The sequence below is a fragment of the Mobula birostris genome, chromosome 1, assembly GCF_030028105.1.
Source record: "Mobula birostris isolate sMobBir1 chromosome 1, sMobBir1.hap1, whole genome shotgun sequence".
Classification (NCBI taxonomy): Eukaryota; Metazoa; Chordata; class Chondrichthyes; order Myliobatiformes; family Myliobatidae; genus Mobula; species Mobula birostris.
This window is the reverse complement of record NC_092370.1, coordinates 73229899-73243783: the sequence shown is the minus strand read 5'-3', so window position 1 is coordinate 73243783 and position 13885 is coordinate 73229899. Positions and strand designations below refer to the sequence as shown.

General features: G+C 47.3%; 1 protein-coding gene across 4 annotated transcripts in view; it reads left to right on the top strand.

The window, feature by feature from the left end:
* LOC140197060 (arf-GAP with GTPase, ANK repeat and PH domain-containing protein 3-like) overlaps window positions 1-13885 on the top strand; it is a 542744-nt gene that overhangs the window by 506385 nt on the left and 22474 nt on the right. For all 4 annotated transcript variants that reach the window (XM_072256993.1, XM_072256987.1, XM_072256996.1 and 1 more), the window contains one exon: window positions 331-553. In XM_072256993.1, coding sequence (XP_072113094.1) covers window positions 331-553 — 223 coding nt within the window. The remainder of the gene's footprint in view (window positions 1-330; window positions 554-13885) is intronic.

Here is a 13885-nt window from a genome sequence, read left to right as displayed (position 1 = left end):
ACAAGCAACTGCTCCTGTGCGTTCCTGCGTTTCAGGCCACTGCTCCTGTGTGTCAATGTGTTACAGGCCACATGCCTCCTTGGTGTCAATGTGTTACAGGCCACATGGCTCCTATGGGTCTTTACCAGCAGTGTTAGATTCTATTGCTGTGTATCCCTGATGTTACAGGCCTTTGCTCCTATGTGTTACAGGTTACTGCATATGTGTCTCCTTGTTACAGGTCACTGCTCCTAGCATTACTGGCCACTGCTCTTGCGTGTCTCTATGTTACAGGCTGACGCACCATTCTCATTTCCACCATAGCTGAATGTTACCTGCTTTCTTTCACAGATCCTGACTGGGCGAGTCTGAACCTCGGAGCCTTGATCTGCATTGAATGTTCAGGTATCCATCGGAACCTGGGAACGCACTTGTCGCGGGTGCGCTCCCTGGACCTGGATGACTGGCCGGTTGAGCTGATCATGGTGATGACCGGCATTGGGAACACCATGGCTAACAGTGTGTGGGAGGACTCAACTCAGGGGCTGGTTAAACCCACCCAGGACAGCAGCAGGTAAGGGCACAGCTTGTGTCCCCACATCTGTGAGTGTGTCCGTGTACATGAGCACTGATTTTGTGCATGTGTATGTATGTGTATGTTTTGTGCGTGCACATGGTGCAGTTTCCTGTTGAAATGCTGGAGGATGTTGCCAGGAGAACCTTTGGCTGTCGATACTGGTGAGGAATTACAGTGCAGATGCTGGAAACCTGAAGACAATACTGGGAAGCATCTGTGGCGAGAGAGAAACACAGTGAAGAAGGTTCGAACATCTGCGACAAGCAGCACTCCTGAATCTGAGGGTATTTGTTTGGAGCCTCTGACCCTCAACAACCAACTGGTTTAAAATCTACTTGAACTACATCTGCTAATACGATGAAAGGATTATGTGCAGATGGATGAAAGATAAATGGGCTATGTGGGAGGGAAAAGTTAGATTGATCTTAGAGCAGATCTTGGGCCGAAGGCTCTGTGCTGGACTGTAATGTTCTGTGTTCTATAACCGTAACCTCCCCCTTTGAGAAGACTCTAGTAGTGTCTTCTGCTCAGTGGAGACTGATGAAAAGTCTTCAATGAGCACATTTTTTTTTCTGCCTCCCATCGGCCTCTGCCCTTCATTTTCTCCAATTTCTAACCCTCACTCACATGTAGAGTATTTTGACTTTATATGTTCAGTCATTTCCAGTGTGCAGAGGTTGAGGCAGAGATGTCTTTGCGGTCGATAATTCGGTTGGCCCTGGACTCTGCTGTTGTCCCTGGGTCAGTGGCTCTGTCTGGTTATACACCACTGCCACCATGTTATATTGGCTGATTTTTCTCAGATCCTCTGAATGCAGACTGATCAGATACTGAGGGTAGTGCGAGGTGAAGTGAGCTGCCAGTGGGTTCAATTACAAAATATAACAGAAGTCTGGATAAGTGTGTGGATGGGAGGGATATGGAGCGTCGATGGAGACTGGGCAGAATAACAGTTTGGCAAGGACTAGATGGGTCAAAGGGTCTGTTTCTGTGTCGTAGTATTCTGTGACGCTCAAATTAGAGTCAGATTTAATATGGCTGACATACGTCATGAGATTTGTTATTTTGTGGCAGCAGTACACTGCAATATGTAACGAAAACTATAATTAAAAAGATACTGAGGTAGTGTTCATCGGTTCAATGTCCATTCAGAAATCTGATGGAAGAGGGAAAGAAGCTGTTCCTAAAATGTTGAGCGTGTGTCTTCAGGCTCCTATACCTCCTCCTTGATGGTAGCAATGAGAAGAAAGCATGTCCTGGGTGATGGGGATCTTTAATAATGGATGCCGCCTTTTTGAGGCATCACCTTTTGAATGTGTCCTAGATGCTGGGGAGGCTAGTGCCTATGATGGAGCTGGCTGAGTTTACAATTTTCTGCAGCTCTTTCTGATCCTGTGCTGTGGCCCCTGCATACCAGACTGTGATGAAATCAGTTAGAATGTTCTCCACAGTACAGCTGTAGAAAGCTTTGATGACATACTGATCCTTCTCAAGCTCCTAATGAAATAAAGCCGCTGTTATGCCTTCTATGTAATTGCATCAATATGCTGGGTCCAGGATAGATCCTTAGAGATGTTGACACCCAAGTACTTGCAACTGTTCATCCTTTCCACTTCTGATCCCTCAAAGATGACTGGTGTGTGTTTCCTGAAGTCCACAATCAATTCCTTGATCATACTGACGTTGAACGCAGGATCGTTGTTGCAACACCACTCAACCAGCTGATCTGTCTGGCTTGTGTGTCTCCTCATCGCCATCTGAAATTCTGCCAACAATAATTATGTCATCAGCACATTTATGGATAGTGTTTGAGCTGTGCCTGGCCACACAATCGTGGGTGTAGAGAGATTAGGGCAGTGGGCTAGGCATGCATCCTTGAGGCTTACCAGGAGGAAATATTATTTCTGATGTGCACAGACTGTGCTCTCCTGAGGAGGAAGTCAAGGATCCAGTTGCAGAGGGAAGTACGGAGGCCCAGGTTTTGGAGCTTGTTGATTAGAACTGACGGTATGACTGTGTTGAACGCTGAGCTGGAATCAGCGAACAGCAACCTGACGTAGGCATTGCTACTGTCCAGGTGATCCGAGGCTGTGTGGAGAGACAGTGAAATTACATCCACTGTAGACCCGCTGTGGCAATGGGCAAATTGCAGTGGGTCCAGCTCTTTGCTTAGGCAGGAGCTGATTCTGGCCATGACCAACCTCTCAAAGCACTTCATCACAGTAGGTATGAGTGTACTGGGTGATAGTTGTTGAGGCAGCTCACCCTACTCTTTTTGGGCACTGGTATGATTATCACCCTTTTGAATGGAGTCCGAGGCTCTCATCAAGCACAGAGCCACAGATATGATGTTCCTTCCAGTGGGTCAATTCTTCTCTCTGCCTTCTTGTTCTCGGTGGGATGGGCTGTTGCATGTTGGATGGATCCCTGAAGCAATAGGTCTACAGCAGACGTTATCTCATTGGCTCTTCACACAACCCAGGAATATCTGGACATCAAAGATGCATACATCGATTATAGCTTGGCATTAAACACCATCATCCCCTGAAATAATCAGAAACAGACCTAGGCCTCAGTACTCCCCTGTTCAATTGGCTTCTGGATTAACTCACTTGCAGGCCCCAGTCAGTTCGGATTGGTAAAAACATCTCCTCCACAATCTCCATCAGCACAGGAGCACCGCAAAGGTGTGTTACTTAGCCCCTGTCTACTCACTTTACACCTATGAGTATGTAGGTGAGTACAGCTCCAATACCATGTACCAGTTTGCTGATAACACCACTGCTGTGGGCTGTATCAAAGGAGGGAGACTGACAATTTGGCTGAGTGGTGTAATAACAACAATCTCTCACTCAATGTCAGTAAGACCAGGGAACTGATAGTAGACTGCGGGAGAGGGAAACCAGAGGTCCATGAGCCAGTAATCATCGGAGGATCTGAGGTGGAGAGGTTCACGTGAGTCATTATCTCAGAAGACCTGTCCTGGACCCATCATATAAATGTTATTGTGAAGAAAGCACAATACTTCTAGTTCCTCAAGGGTCTGTGGAGATTTAGCATGCCATCAAAAACTGTGACAAACCTATGGATGTGTGGTGGAAAGTGTGCTGACTGGCTGCATTACGGCCCGGTATGGGAACACCAAACCCTTTGAGCAGAAAATCCTACAAAAGGTAGTGGATTCAGCCCAGTACATCACGGGTAAAACCTTCCCAACCGCTGAGCACATCTACATGAAATGCTGCAGCATCCATCATCAAAGATCCTCACCACCCAGACCATGCTCTTTTCTCACTGCTGCCATCAGAAGAAAGGTACAAGTGCCTCAGGACTCTCACCACCAGGTTTAGGAACAGTTACTACCCGTCAACCATCAGGCTTTTGAACAAAAGAGGATAACTACACTCATTTACAGACTCTTTTATCTTGTTATTTCATGCTTATTATTTATTGCTAATTATTTAGTACTTGCAGTTTGTTTGCAGTTTACAGATCCTGTTTACAGTTACTGTTCTATAGATTTGCTAAATATGCCCACAGAAAAAAAAAATCTCAGGGTGATATGTATGTACTCTGAAATAAGTTTTACTTTGAACTTTGACTGTGGACAGTTGTGGTTGAGAAGACATGGCTGGTGTAAGCAGTGTGAACTTGATTGCTTATCTTGAGTTCCACCCTGATCTAACACCTTGTCGGAGTGCCCACAAGGGGTTAAACGGCAGGGAAGTTTGCAGTGTCGCCAGGGGCAGTATGGCCAATCTCTTCACTTTTTCATTTCAGCCTCAGTAACTGTTCTCATAAGGGTCTGAACCTATTAATCTTGTCTGTGGCCAATCAATAAAGCTAGTTCCCTGAATGAAGATATGGTGGAGACTTGACAGGCAGGATAGCCATCGCCTGGGTGCCGAAGGCAGGTGTGAGCATGGTTTGTCTGAGAGGAAGCCTTGCCTTCCACTCGTCTGGAGTCTCAGACCTTGTTGTGCTAGTCTTTATCATTCGTTTCTGCGCTGAAAACAGCTTGGAACTGAAATATATTATTCAAAGTTTTCCTCAGAACTCGAGCAGACCTGCTTCCCTTTGTGTTCAGGGTGCAGAAACCCACCCAGACCCAGAGTAAAGTTACCCACACCCAGGTTATAGTCATACCCATTCAGGGTACAGTGATCCATTACCAAGGTACAGACACCCCCAGCCAGTGTACAGACACTCACATCCAGCATACACACCTAACACACCCACCAGAGTATAGCCATCCATTCTCAAGGTGCAGACACCCACACCCAGGGTACAGACATCCAGTTATCGCCAGTGCTCTTCCCACACTGTGGATCCTGAATTGAACAGGGTTGGAGTTTGCTAAGTCTGGTCCCCGAGGGCAGGAAGGAGAGTGTAGCTGCACTGTGCGTGGGTGTGCCCCTGACCCTGTCTCTCATACTCCTGTCCGGTGTGTCCTGAGATGGTGTGGATCTGCGTTCTCCGGCTCCTTCACCCTCCCTCTGCAGCATCAGCTGCAAACAAACAAGAAATGGGTGGTTTTTACATCAGAATAAAAACTAATGAGGCGATTTTTAATGAGTTAAAGCAGGGAACCTTGTAAATGCATTAAAGTGCCAGGAGCTTGTACGGTCGGGCATTTGACTGCTTTTACATTCAGCTTTGAGAGATTGCTCACCAGCTTTTTTACATTCAGAGTATGCAGCGGGAACACATGTTCTACACATCTGCAGGTCCTTGTGGTTAAACCGACAAGTGGTCGCACTGGTCTTTAGGGGAGGACATCTGTCCCCAGATAGGGCCAACGTGGGTTCCAACTCTGCTTCTCAGGATTGGGAGAAGAAACTCTCCACAGTGAGCAGAACCAGTTATAGATCATTCAGCTCCAGCATCCTACAACATCCAGCCAACATTTGATCTCAGCAACACCTTTCTACCTGAACCCCATCATCCTTGATTTGTATAATATCCATCAATCTGTCAGTCTCTTCTGAGTGACACTGTCTCCACAGACCAGTCCAGCCAGAGCTCGACCTCCTGCTCACAGCTACTGCAAGGGTTCCTGCTCCCCGTCACTGCCCAACAACCCCAGGGTTAGAGAAGGATGGGAACAGCCAGGGTTCCTGCTCCCCTTCACTGCTGAGCAACCTCAGGGTTAGAGAAGGATGGGAACAGCCAGGGTTCCTGCTCCCCCATCCCTGCCCAACAACCTCAGGGTTAGAGAGGGATGGGAACAGCCAGGGTTCCTGCTCCCCCATCACTGCCCAACAACCCCAGGGTTAGAGAGGGATGGGAACAGCCAGGGTTCCTGCTCCCCCATCCCTGCCCAACAACCCCAGGGGTAGAGAGGGATGGGAACAGCCAGGGTTCCTGCTCCCCCATCCCTGCCCAACAACCCCAGGGTTAGAGAGGGATGGGAACAGCCAGGGTTCCTGCTCCCCCATCACTGCCCAACAACCCCAGGGTTAGAGAGGGATGGGAACAGCCAGGGTTCCTTCGCCTGGTCACTGCTCAGTGAGAGGGAATCAACCTGGGTTCTTCCTCTCCTTCACTACCCTATGATGCCAGGCTTAGAGAGGGGGGAAATCAAAATCAGGCTTATTATCACTGTCTTACATGGCATGAAATTTGTTGTTTTGCAGCAACAGTACATTGCAAAAACATTACAGAACAAAACACAAGAAACAGTGAGGCAGTGTTCAAGGATTCATGGGCTGTACAGAAATCTGATGGCAGAGGGGATGAAACTGTTTCTTGAATTGTAGACTGTGGGTCTGCAGGCTCCTATCCCTCCTCCCTGATCACAGTAACAAGAAGAGGGCATGTCCGAATGATGAGGGTCCTTAATGGTGGATGCTGCCATCTTGAGGCCCCAACTTTTGAAGATTATGCCCATGATATAGCTGACTGAATCTACAAACCTCAGAATCAGGTTTATTATCACTGACATATGTTGTAAGGTAAGTTGTTTTCTGGCAGTAGTACAGTTCAAAGTCATAAAATTACCATAAGATACAAAATATGTAGTGTACAGATGAACAACAGGGTAGTGTTCATGGGTTCATGGGCCATTCAGAAATCTGATAGTGGAGGGAAAGAGGCTGTTCCTAAAACAATAAGTGTGAGTGTTCAGGCTCCTGTACCTCTTCCCTGGTGGTAGTAATAAGAGGGCATGTACCAGTTGGTGAAGATCTTTAATGATTGATGCTGCCTTCTTGAGGCATCTCCCCTTGAAGGTGCCTGGATGACAGGGAGAGTTGTGTCCATGATGAAGCTGTTGTGACCCTGTGCATTGGAGCCTCCATACCTGCCTGTGATACAACCACTCGGAATGCTTTCTTCTGTACATCTAGAAATTAGCAAGAGTTTTTGGTGAGATACCAAATCTCCTCAGACTGCTGTTGAAGCATAGTCGCTGGCGTGCCTTCTTTGTGATTATATTACTGTGTTGGGCCCAGGAAAGATCCTCTGAGATGTTGACACCCAGGGACTTGAAGCTGCTCACCCTTTCCACCACTGACCACTCACTGAGGATTGGTGTGTTCTCTCTGACTTCTTGAAGTCCACAATCAATTCCTTGGTCGTGCTGACACTGAGAGTGAGGTTGTTGTTGCAACACCACTCAGCCAGCTGATCTATCTCACTCCTGTACACCTGCTCATTTCCATCTGAGGTTCTGCTGTTCAACAATGGTGTCACCTCTGAATTTATAGATGGTGTTTGAGCTGTGACAAGCCACAGTCATGAATGTAGAGAGAGTGGAGCAGTGGGCTAACCACACATCCTTGAGATGCACCATTGTTGATTGTAAGTGACCAGAGATGCTATTACTGATCATATTGACTGTGGTCTCCCAATGAGGAAGTCGAGGATTCAGTTGCAGAGGGAGGTACAGAGGCCCAGGCTTTGAAGCCTGGTGATTAATAGAAGTAAATGATGGTATTGAACACTGAGCTGTAATTGATAAACAGCAGACTGATGTATGTTTTGCTATAATCTAGATGCTCCAAAACCAAGTGGAGAGCTAGTGAGATTGCATCTGCTGTACATCTGTTGTAGCATTAGATGAACAGCAGTAAGTCCGGCTCCTTTCTGAGGCAGGAGTTAATTCTCCCAAAGCACTTTATCACAGTAGCTGTGACTACTAGTGGACGAGAGCAGTTGAGGCAGGGCACTGATATGATTGATATCTTTTTTGAAGCGGGTGGTAAACTCTGACTGCAACAGTGAGAGATTGAAGATGTTCTTGAACACTCCAGCAGTTGGGACCTGACACCTTGCCAGAGTTCACTCTCTTAAAGGATGTTGTGATGTTGGTCTCCGAAGCAGAGATCACTATCCAGTGACCCCGAGGTTAGGGAGAGGAGAGGCAGGGTTTCGGGCTTTGCTGCACTGTCCCTGAGAAGGAAGGCGGGTTCTTGGCTGAGTTCCTGCTTGATGCTGCAGACTGTGCAAAGTGTCATGTCATGGAAGGGCAAGAGGCAGAATTATTGGATTCTGGTGGCAAGGATCTGGCAGTGTAAAGGTTAATTAGTGCTGAGTAAATTAGAAGTGTTGGTATAATTTCATTGCAACCTCGAATGCAGATAGAAGCACAATCGCTTTAATTATCAGAGAGGTTCACTGTATTCCCCTGACAGGTGTAATTAACTGCAGGGAATGTTGTTGGGTAGTGTGGATGCCACAGCCTCTATCTGCCCCACTACATTAGTCTTGACCTCCTCATTAATCTCCTCACCTCTGCTTTCTGCTCTCTGTACAACGTTGCTCACCATTTCTCATGCTTTACAACTGTCCTATCAGGTATCCTTGCTCTCTCGCACCCACCCCCTACCTGCCCCGGGCAAGACAGTAAACTGTTCTGATCCATGCCCTCTACTTTGTGTCACAACTGATTTTCTGACCTGGCTCTTTGCGGCTGTGTCTGGTAATGAGGTCTGTTGTTAACCCTTTCTAGCTTGCTTCCAGTGGTCACCCTGCACCTGTGAAAATGCCAGTGAGGGAGTGAAGCACCTGACTAGGGGTCTTGGGGATGGAGGACATCAGGAAGAAGGGATGGAGGTGCCAAGAGTGGCAGGAGTTGGGTGTCAGTGGGGTGGGGAGGGGGGTGGAGGATAGGTTTGGAGGTCTCAGTCCGGAGTAATGCAAGTGATCAAAGTGGTGACGGTTTTACTGTATTGAGGCAATGATTAGGGTTATGCTTTTTGGTTCAAGAACTGAATAATTGAAGGGAAGAAACTGGTGGTGTGGCACCTCAGGTGCCCGCCACAAGCTGTGAACAGGTAAACCTTGTCTGTGTGAAGCTGATCCTCAGAGATGCTCACTGACGGAGCAAGTCTTCGACCACTTTACCCCTCTGCTGATTACACACTATTAATGGTTGGTTAAATTTTAATCTCTAGTTTCTTGCCCCCTCCTGCACTGAGCCACATTAATTAATCTGCATCTACTGAGCATCCTGCCTTTTTACTCAGCTTCCTTTGCCTCTCACCTTGTTAATTTAATTACCTAGCCCTTCACCTTGCATCTTGTACTACTAATGAGATCGGTGTCACCAACACACTCCGAGACTCATTAATCCTTGGGAGCCCCAGTATACAGGCACGTAAGTTGTTCAGTAATTCTTTCATGCATGTTTTTATTCCCACAGGGACTTGTCCCATTTCTAAACACCAACTCTCACTGGGGACGAGGGACGGACACACACACACACACACACACACACACACGCAGACCTTCACCGGAGCACAGAAACAGCAAGGGTCCTGGCACTGGCCCTGTGGTATACTGCTGATCACATACTTCTGTTTACAAAAACAACACTCCACTGTCACCCTCTGCCTCCTAACACCAAGTTAAGCAGTTGGATTCAGGTAAGCAGGTTTCCTTAGAGCCCCTGGGCTCTGAGCCTTGGGCTGATCTCCCATGTGGGATTTTGAAAACATCCCACTGGAATCCATGAAGACTACACTGACCACACTGTCTTTATTAGCACATCTCATTACCTGGTGTCAGAGTACAACTTTGGGAAGGAGCTTCTCTAAATGTTGGCTTACTAGATTTAGCATAAAGTCACAGAGGATGAAGCAAGCTCTTTGGTCCAACTGGTCCAGGTTGACCACAGCAACCTCCCTGCTAGCCCACATTCAGCCCATTACCCTCTAAACCTCTCTCTCCTCAATATACCTATTCAAATGTCTCTTAGAAGTTGAAATTGACCACTTTACTGGCAGCTCATTCCAGATCCTCACGATCCTCTGTGTAAAGAAGTTTTTGCTCAGGTCTTTTTAAAATCTCTCCCCTCTTGTATCTGTGCCCTCCATTTTTGGACTTCCCAGCCCTGGGGATAAGACTATGACCATCCTCCGTATCCATGCCCTTCATGGTTTTATAATACTCTGAGGTCAGCCCTCATTCTCCTACACTACAGGGAATTAAAATTCAGTGTGGCTGACCTCTCCTTGTAACGCAGACCCTCTAGTGCAGGCAGCATCCTCATAAATCACTTCTGCTCCTTTTCCAGCTTTACGATAACAGGGTGACCAAAGCCATGTACAACAGTCCCGACTTGTATAAGTACAACATACTCCTAAGCTCAGTGCCCTGACTGATGGAGGCCAGTGTGCCAAAGGCCTCTTCACCACCCTGTTGACTTACACGGCCATGTTCAGCTTCATGGTGTTCTAGGTTAGCCCCGTGAGGGGAAGTAACTCTTTTGTGTCATTTGAGTACGGTACTATGTGGAGAATTCTGGTGAGTCATTGGGAAAAAGTGTGATGTCCACGAGTGGCCTGAGGCAGGGATGCTGAGTCTGCCCATTCAGGGGTTTGCAGAGGCAGAGAGGGTGGATTTAGTGGGGTGTAGGAATCCAGAGGACTAGTATTCCTAGAATTTATGGCTTCGGCACCCTGTTCGCTGATACATCGCGTCCACTGCAGCGTGTATCCCTAATCCTACCTCTGTTTACCCACTTGACCATCCCCACTGCATCTCCTTCCCAGGGACCTACTGTATCTACCCATGGTTTTAGTCAGCCCTGGTCTCCCCCCTCCAGTGCCCTCCTTGCTCCAGTCTTGGTCTGCAGTCTTTTCCATTAGCATGTCTCCTCCACCAGCCCCTTTTGGTCTTCCTCGCTGAACTGTCACTCAGTTACAGTGATGTGTTGGTTACAGAAGTTGCTGAAGACAAAGGGAGAGACAGCAGAGGGACTAACTGGATTGTTCTTAGATGGAGCTGGTGTGCATTTGATGGGCCAAATGGCCTGCTTCCTTTAACCATCTGAGACTCACTGAACTCCCCTCCACTAACAACTCTGCAGTTTCCTCAACCCTCAGCTTTACTGCTACAGCACTCATTGTTCCAACTTCCTGCTGACCAAACCCCTGCCTGACCCCAGTCTCTAAGGAAGACAAATACAATGTTGGCATTCATTTTAGAGGGCGAGAATGTAAAAACAAGGATGTAATGTTGAGGCTTAATAAGGTATTAGTCAGACCACATTTGTGAACACTATTAGGCCCCATATCTAAGAAAATATGTGCTGGCATTAGAGAGAGTCCAGAGGAGGTTTACAAGAATGATCCTAGAATTGAAAAGGTTAATGTATGAGGAGTCTCAGGGCTTGTACTCACTGGGGTTTAAAAGAATGACAGGGAATCTCATTGAAAACTACCAAATATTGAAAGTCCTAAATAGAGTGGACATGCAGAGGATGTTCCCAGGAGTGGGAGAGTCTAGGACCAGAGTGCACAGCCTCAGAATAGAAGGACATTCCTTCAGAACAGGGATGAGGAGGAGTTTCTTTAGCAAGAGGGTGGTGAATTTGTGGAATTCATTGCCACAGATGGCTGTGGAAACCAAGTCAATTGGGTATATTTAAGGTTAATTAGTAAGGGAAAAATCAGCCATGATTGAATGGTGGAGGTTTGATGGGCCGAATGGCCTGATTCTGTTCCTATGTTTTATGGTCTCTGCTGCTGCAAACCTCACTGCAGCTGATCACGGAATTGGGGCCAGTCAAAGCCTGTTCCAGGGTAGAAATAGCTGAGGGCATGGGTTCAAAGTAAGAGAGGAAAGTTTAAAGGAGATGTGCAGGAGAGTAATGGGTACCAGGAATACGCTACCAAGGGTGATGGTGGAAGATACTATTGCAATGCTTAAGAGGTACATAAACAGAGTGGGCATCATCCACATCTGGCACATGTCAGCTCTTGTCTGACCTTGGTTTGTCTCTTGTGATTCATGTAGGCCATCACATTTGATGTTATTGGATCATTTAACTGCAAGTTTTACTAAAACAGTGGAGTACCTGGTGTTATTGTTGGGACTACTCAGCACTAGTGATTGGCTGAGTCTCGGCACAGCGAGTGGGGTTCTCAGCGAGCAGGTAACAGCCCATTTTGGGCTGGGAGCAGTAACGTGCTCACAATCTCATTTCTATTCCATTCACATGAAAAAGCTTACAGCAAAGAGGGCAACAGTGGAAAGTGATTTGTGTTTCCCTATTAAAATGTGTTAGGAACTAATTAATCAGTAGTTATGGTACTTCCCAAAACCCAGCCTTTGGAATGACTCCAGTCGGATAAGTGAAGCTTGATATTAATTCTAATTATAGGCTGCCTTTAGCTGAGGGCTGTGTACTGCTGGAATATACAGGCTGGACCCTTAAAGGGACAGTAATCAAGAAGCAAGCAGTTGCAGTTGCTGGTGATCTGAAATCTTTTTGACAGCTCCAGCTACATCTATGTAGAGAAGAATAGTGTTCTCACCTCAGGAAATCACTTTCCAGCAGAGCTAGGAGAAAGGTAGAAATCAACATCTTTTACTTTGCAGGAAGCGGGAGAGAAAAATGTCACAGGTTCAAGCAACAGGTTGGTGACTGTCATGGGGAATTGTTGAATTCAGTGTTCTCACAGCCTATGTGTGTCTCATCAGATCAGGTTCTGCTGTCAGGGCTCCTGCCCTCACATCCAACTGAATGTGGTCAGATCTGGGAGTGGAGGCTGTCATGGCTCCACATCCTGCAAATGGATTTGGGGAAAGTTTGCAGAGACAGGCTGTCTTGTATGAGGCTGGAAGTGCTTACTGTAGGTCATCCAAGTCTCAAAGATACCAGAGAATAGGGCTTACTGCTGCTCCATAGACATGAGCTGTGTTCCCAGGTCACAATCTCCTCATCTTTCTCCTGTGATGCCCAGGGTTGGCTTTGTGCACCAAATGCACCATGGACGCTCTCTGTGACTCTCTGACTGAGGGACACGTGTACAGCCATTGACAGCACCCTGCGGCTCTCTGACTGAGGGACACGTGTGCAACCATCACCAGCGTACTGTTGTTCTCGGACTGAGGGACACGTGTACGATCATCACTAGCGTACTGTTGTTCTCCGACTGAGGGACACGTGTACGATCATCACCAGCGTACTGTTGTTCTCTGACTGAGGGACACGTGTACGATCATCACCAGTGTACTGTTGTTCTCGGACTGAGGGACACGTGTACGATCATCGCCAGCGTACTGTTGTTCTCCGACTGAGGGACACGTGTACGATCATCGCCAGTGTACTGTTGTTCTCCGACTGAGGGACACGTGTACGATCATCGCCAGCGTACTGTTGTTCTCTGACTGAGGGACACGTGTACGATCATCACCAGTGTACTGTTGTTCTCCGACTGAGGGACACGTGTACGATCATCACCAGCGTACTGTTGTTCTCCGACTGAGGGACACGTGTACGATCATCACCAGCGTACTGTTGTTCTCCGACTGAGGGACACGTGTACGATCATCACCAGCGTACTGTTGTTCTCCGACTGAGGGACACGTGTACGATCATCACCAGCGTACTGTTGTTCTCTGACTGAGGGACACGTGTACAATCATCACCAGTGTACTGTTGTTCTCTGACTGAGGGACACGTGTACAATCATCACCAGCGTACTGTTGTTCTCCGACTGAGGGACACGTGTACAATCATTGCCAGCGTACTGTGGTGTGCTGACAGCAGTGCTTTTGTTTCTGGCGTACTCAGCAGGTCAAGCAGCATCTCTAGAGGGAGAAACAGGAATAACATTTCAGCACAACTGAGAACAAGTCTGTTACAATTTACAGAAAGGGAGAAGGACATAGAGAAGAAAGTGGATATTGGACAGGATAGAGAGCGGGGTTGACAGGTCAGTGTGTTGAGGCTTGTTAATCACAGCTAATCTCTCTGGAGTGGATGTAAAAAGAGGTAGACCAGAGTAAAAATGATGGAACTGTGGGAATTAAACATCGCTGCAGTTGTAAGTTGGGAAATAAAAGGAAAATGCAACAGTTCAGGCAGCTTTTGTGTCC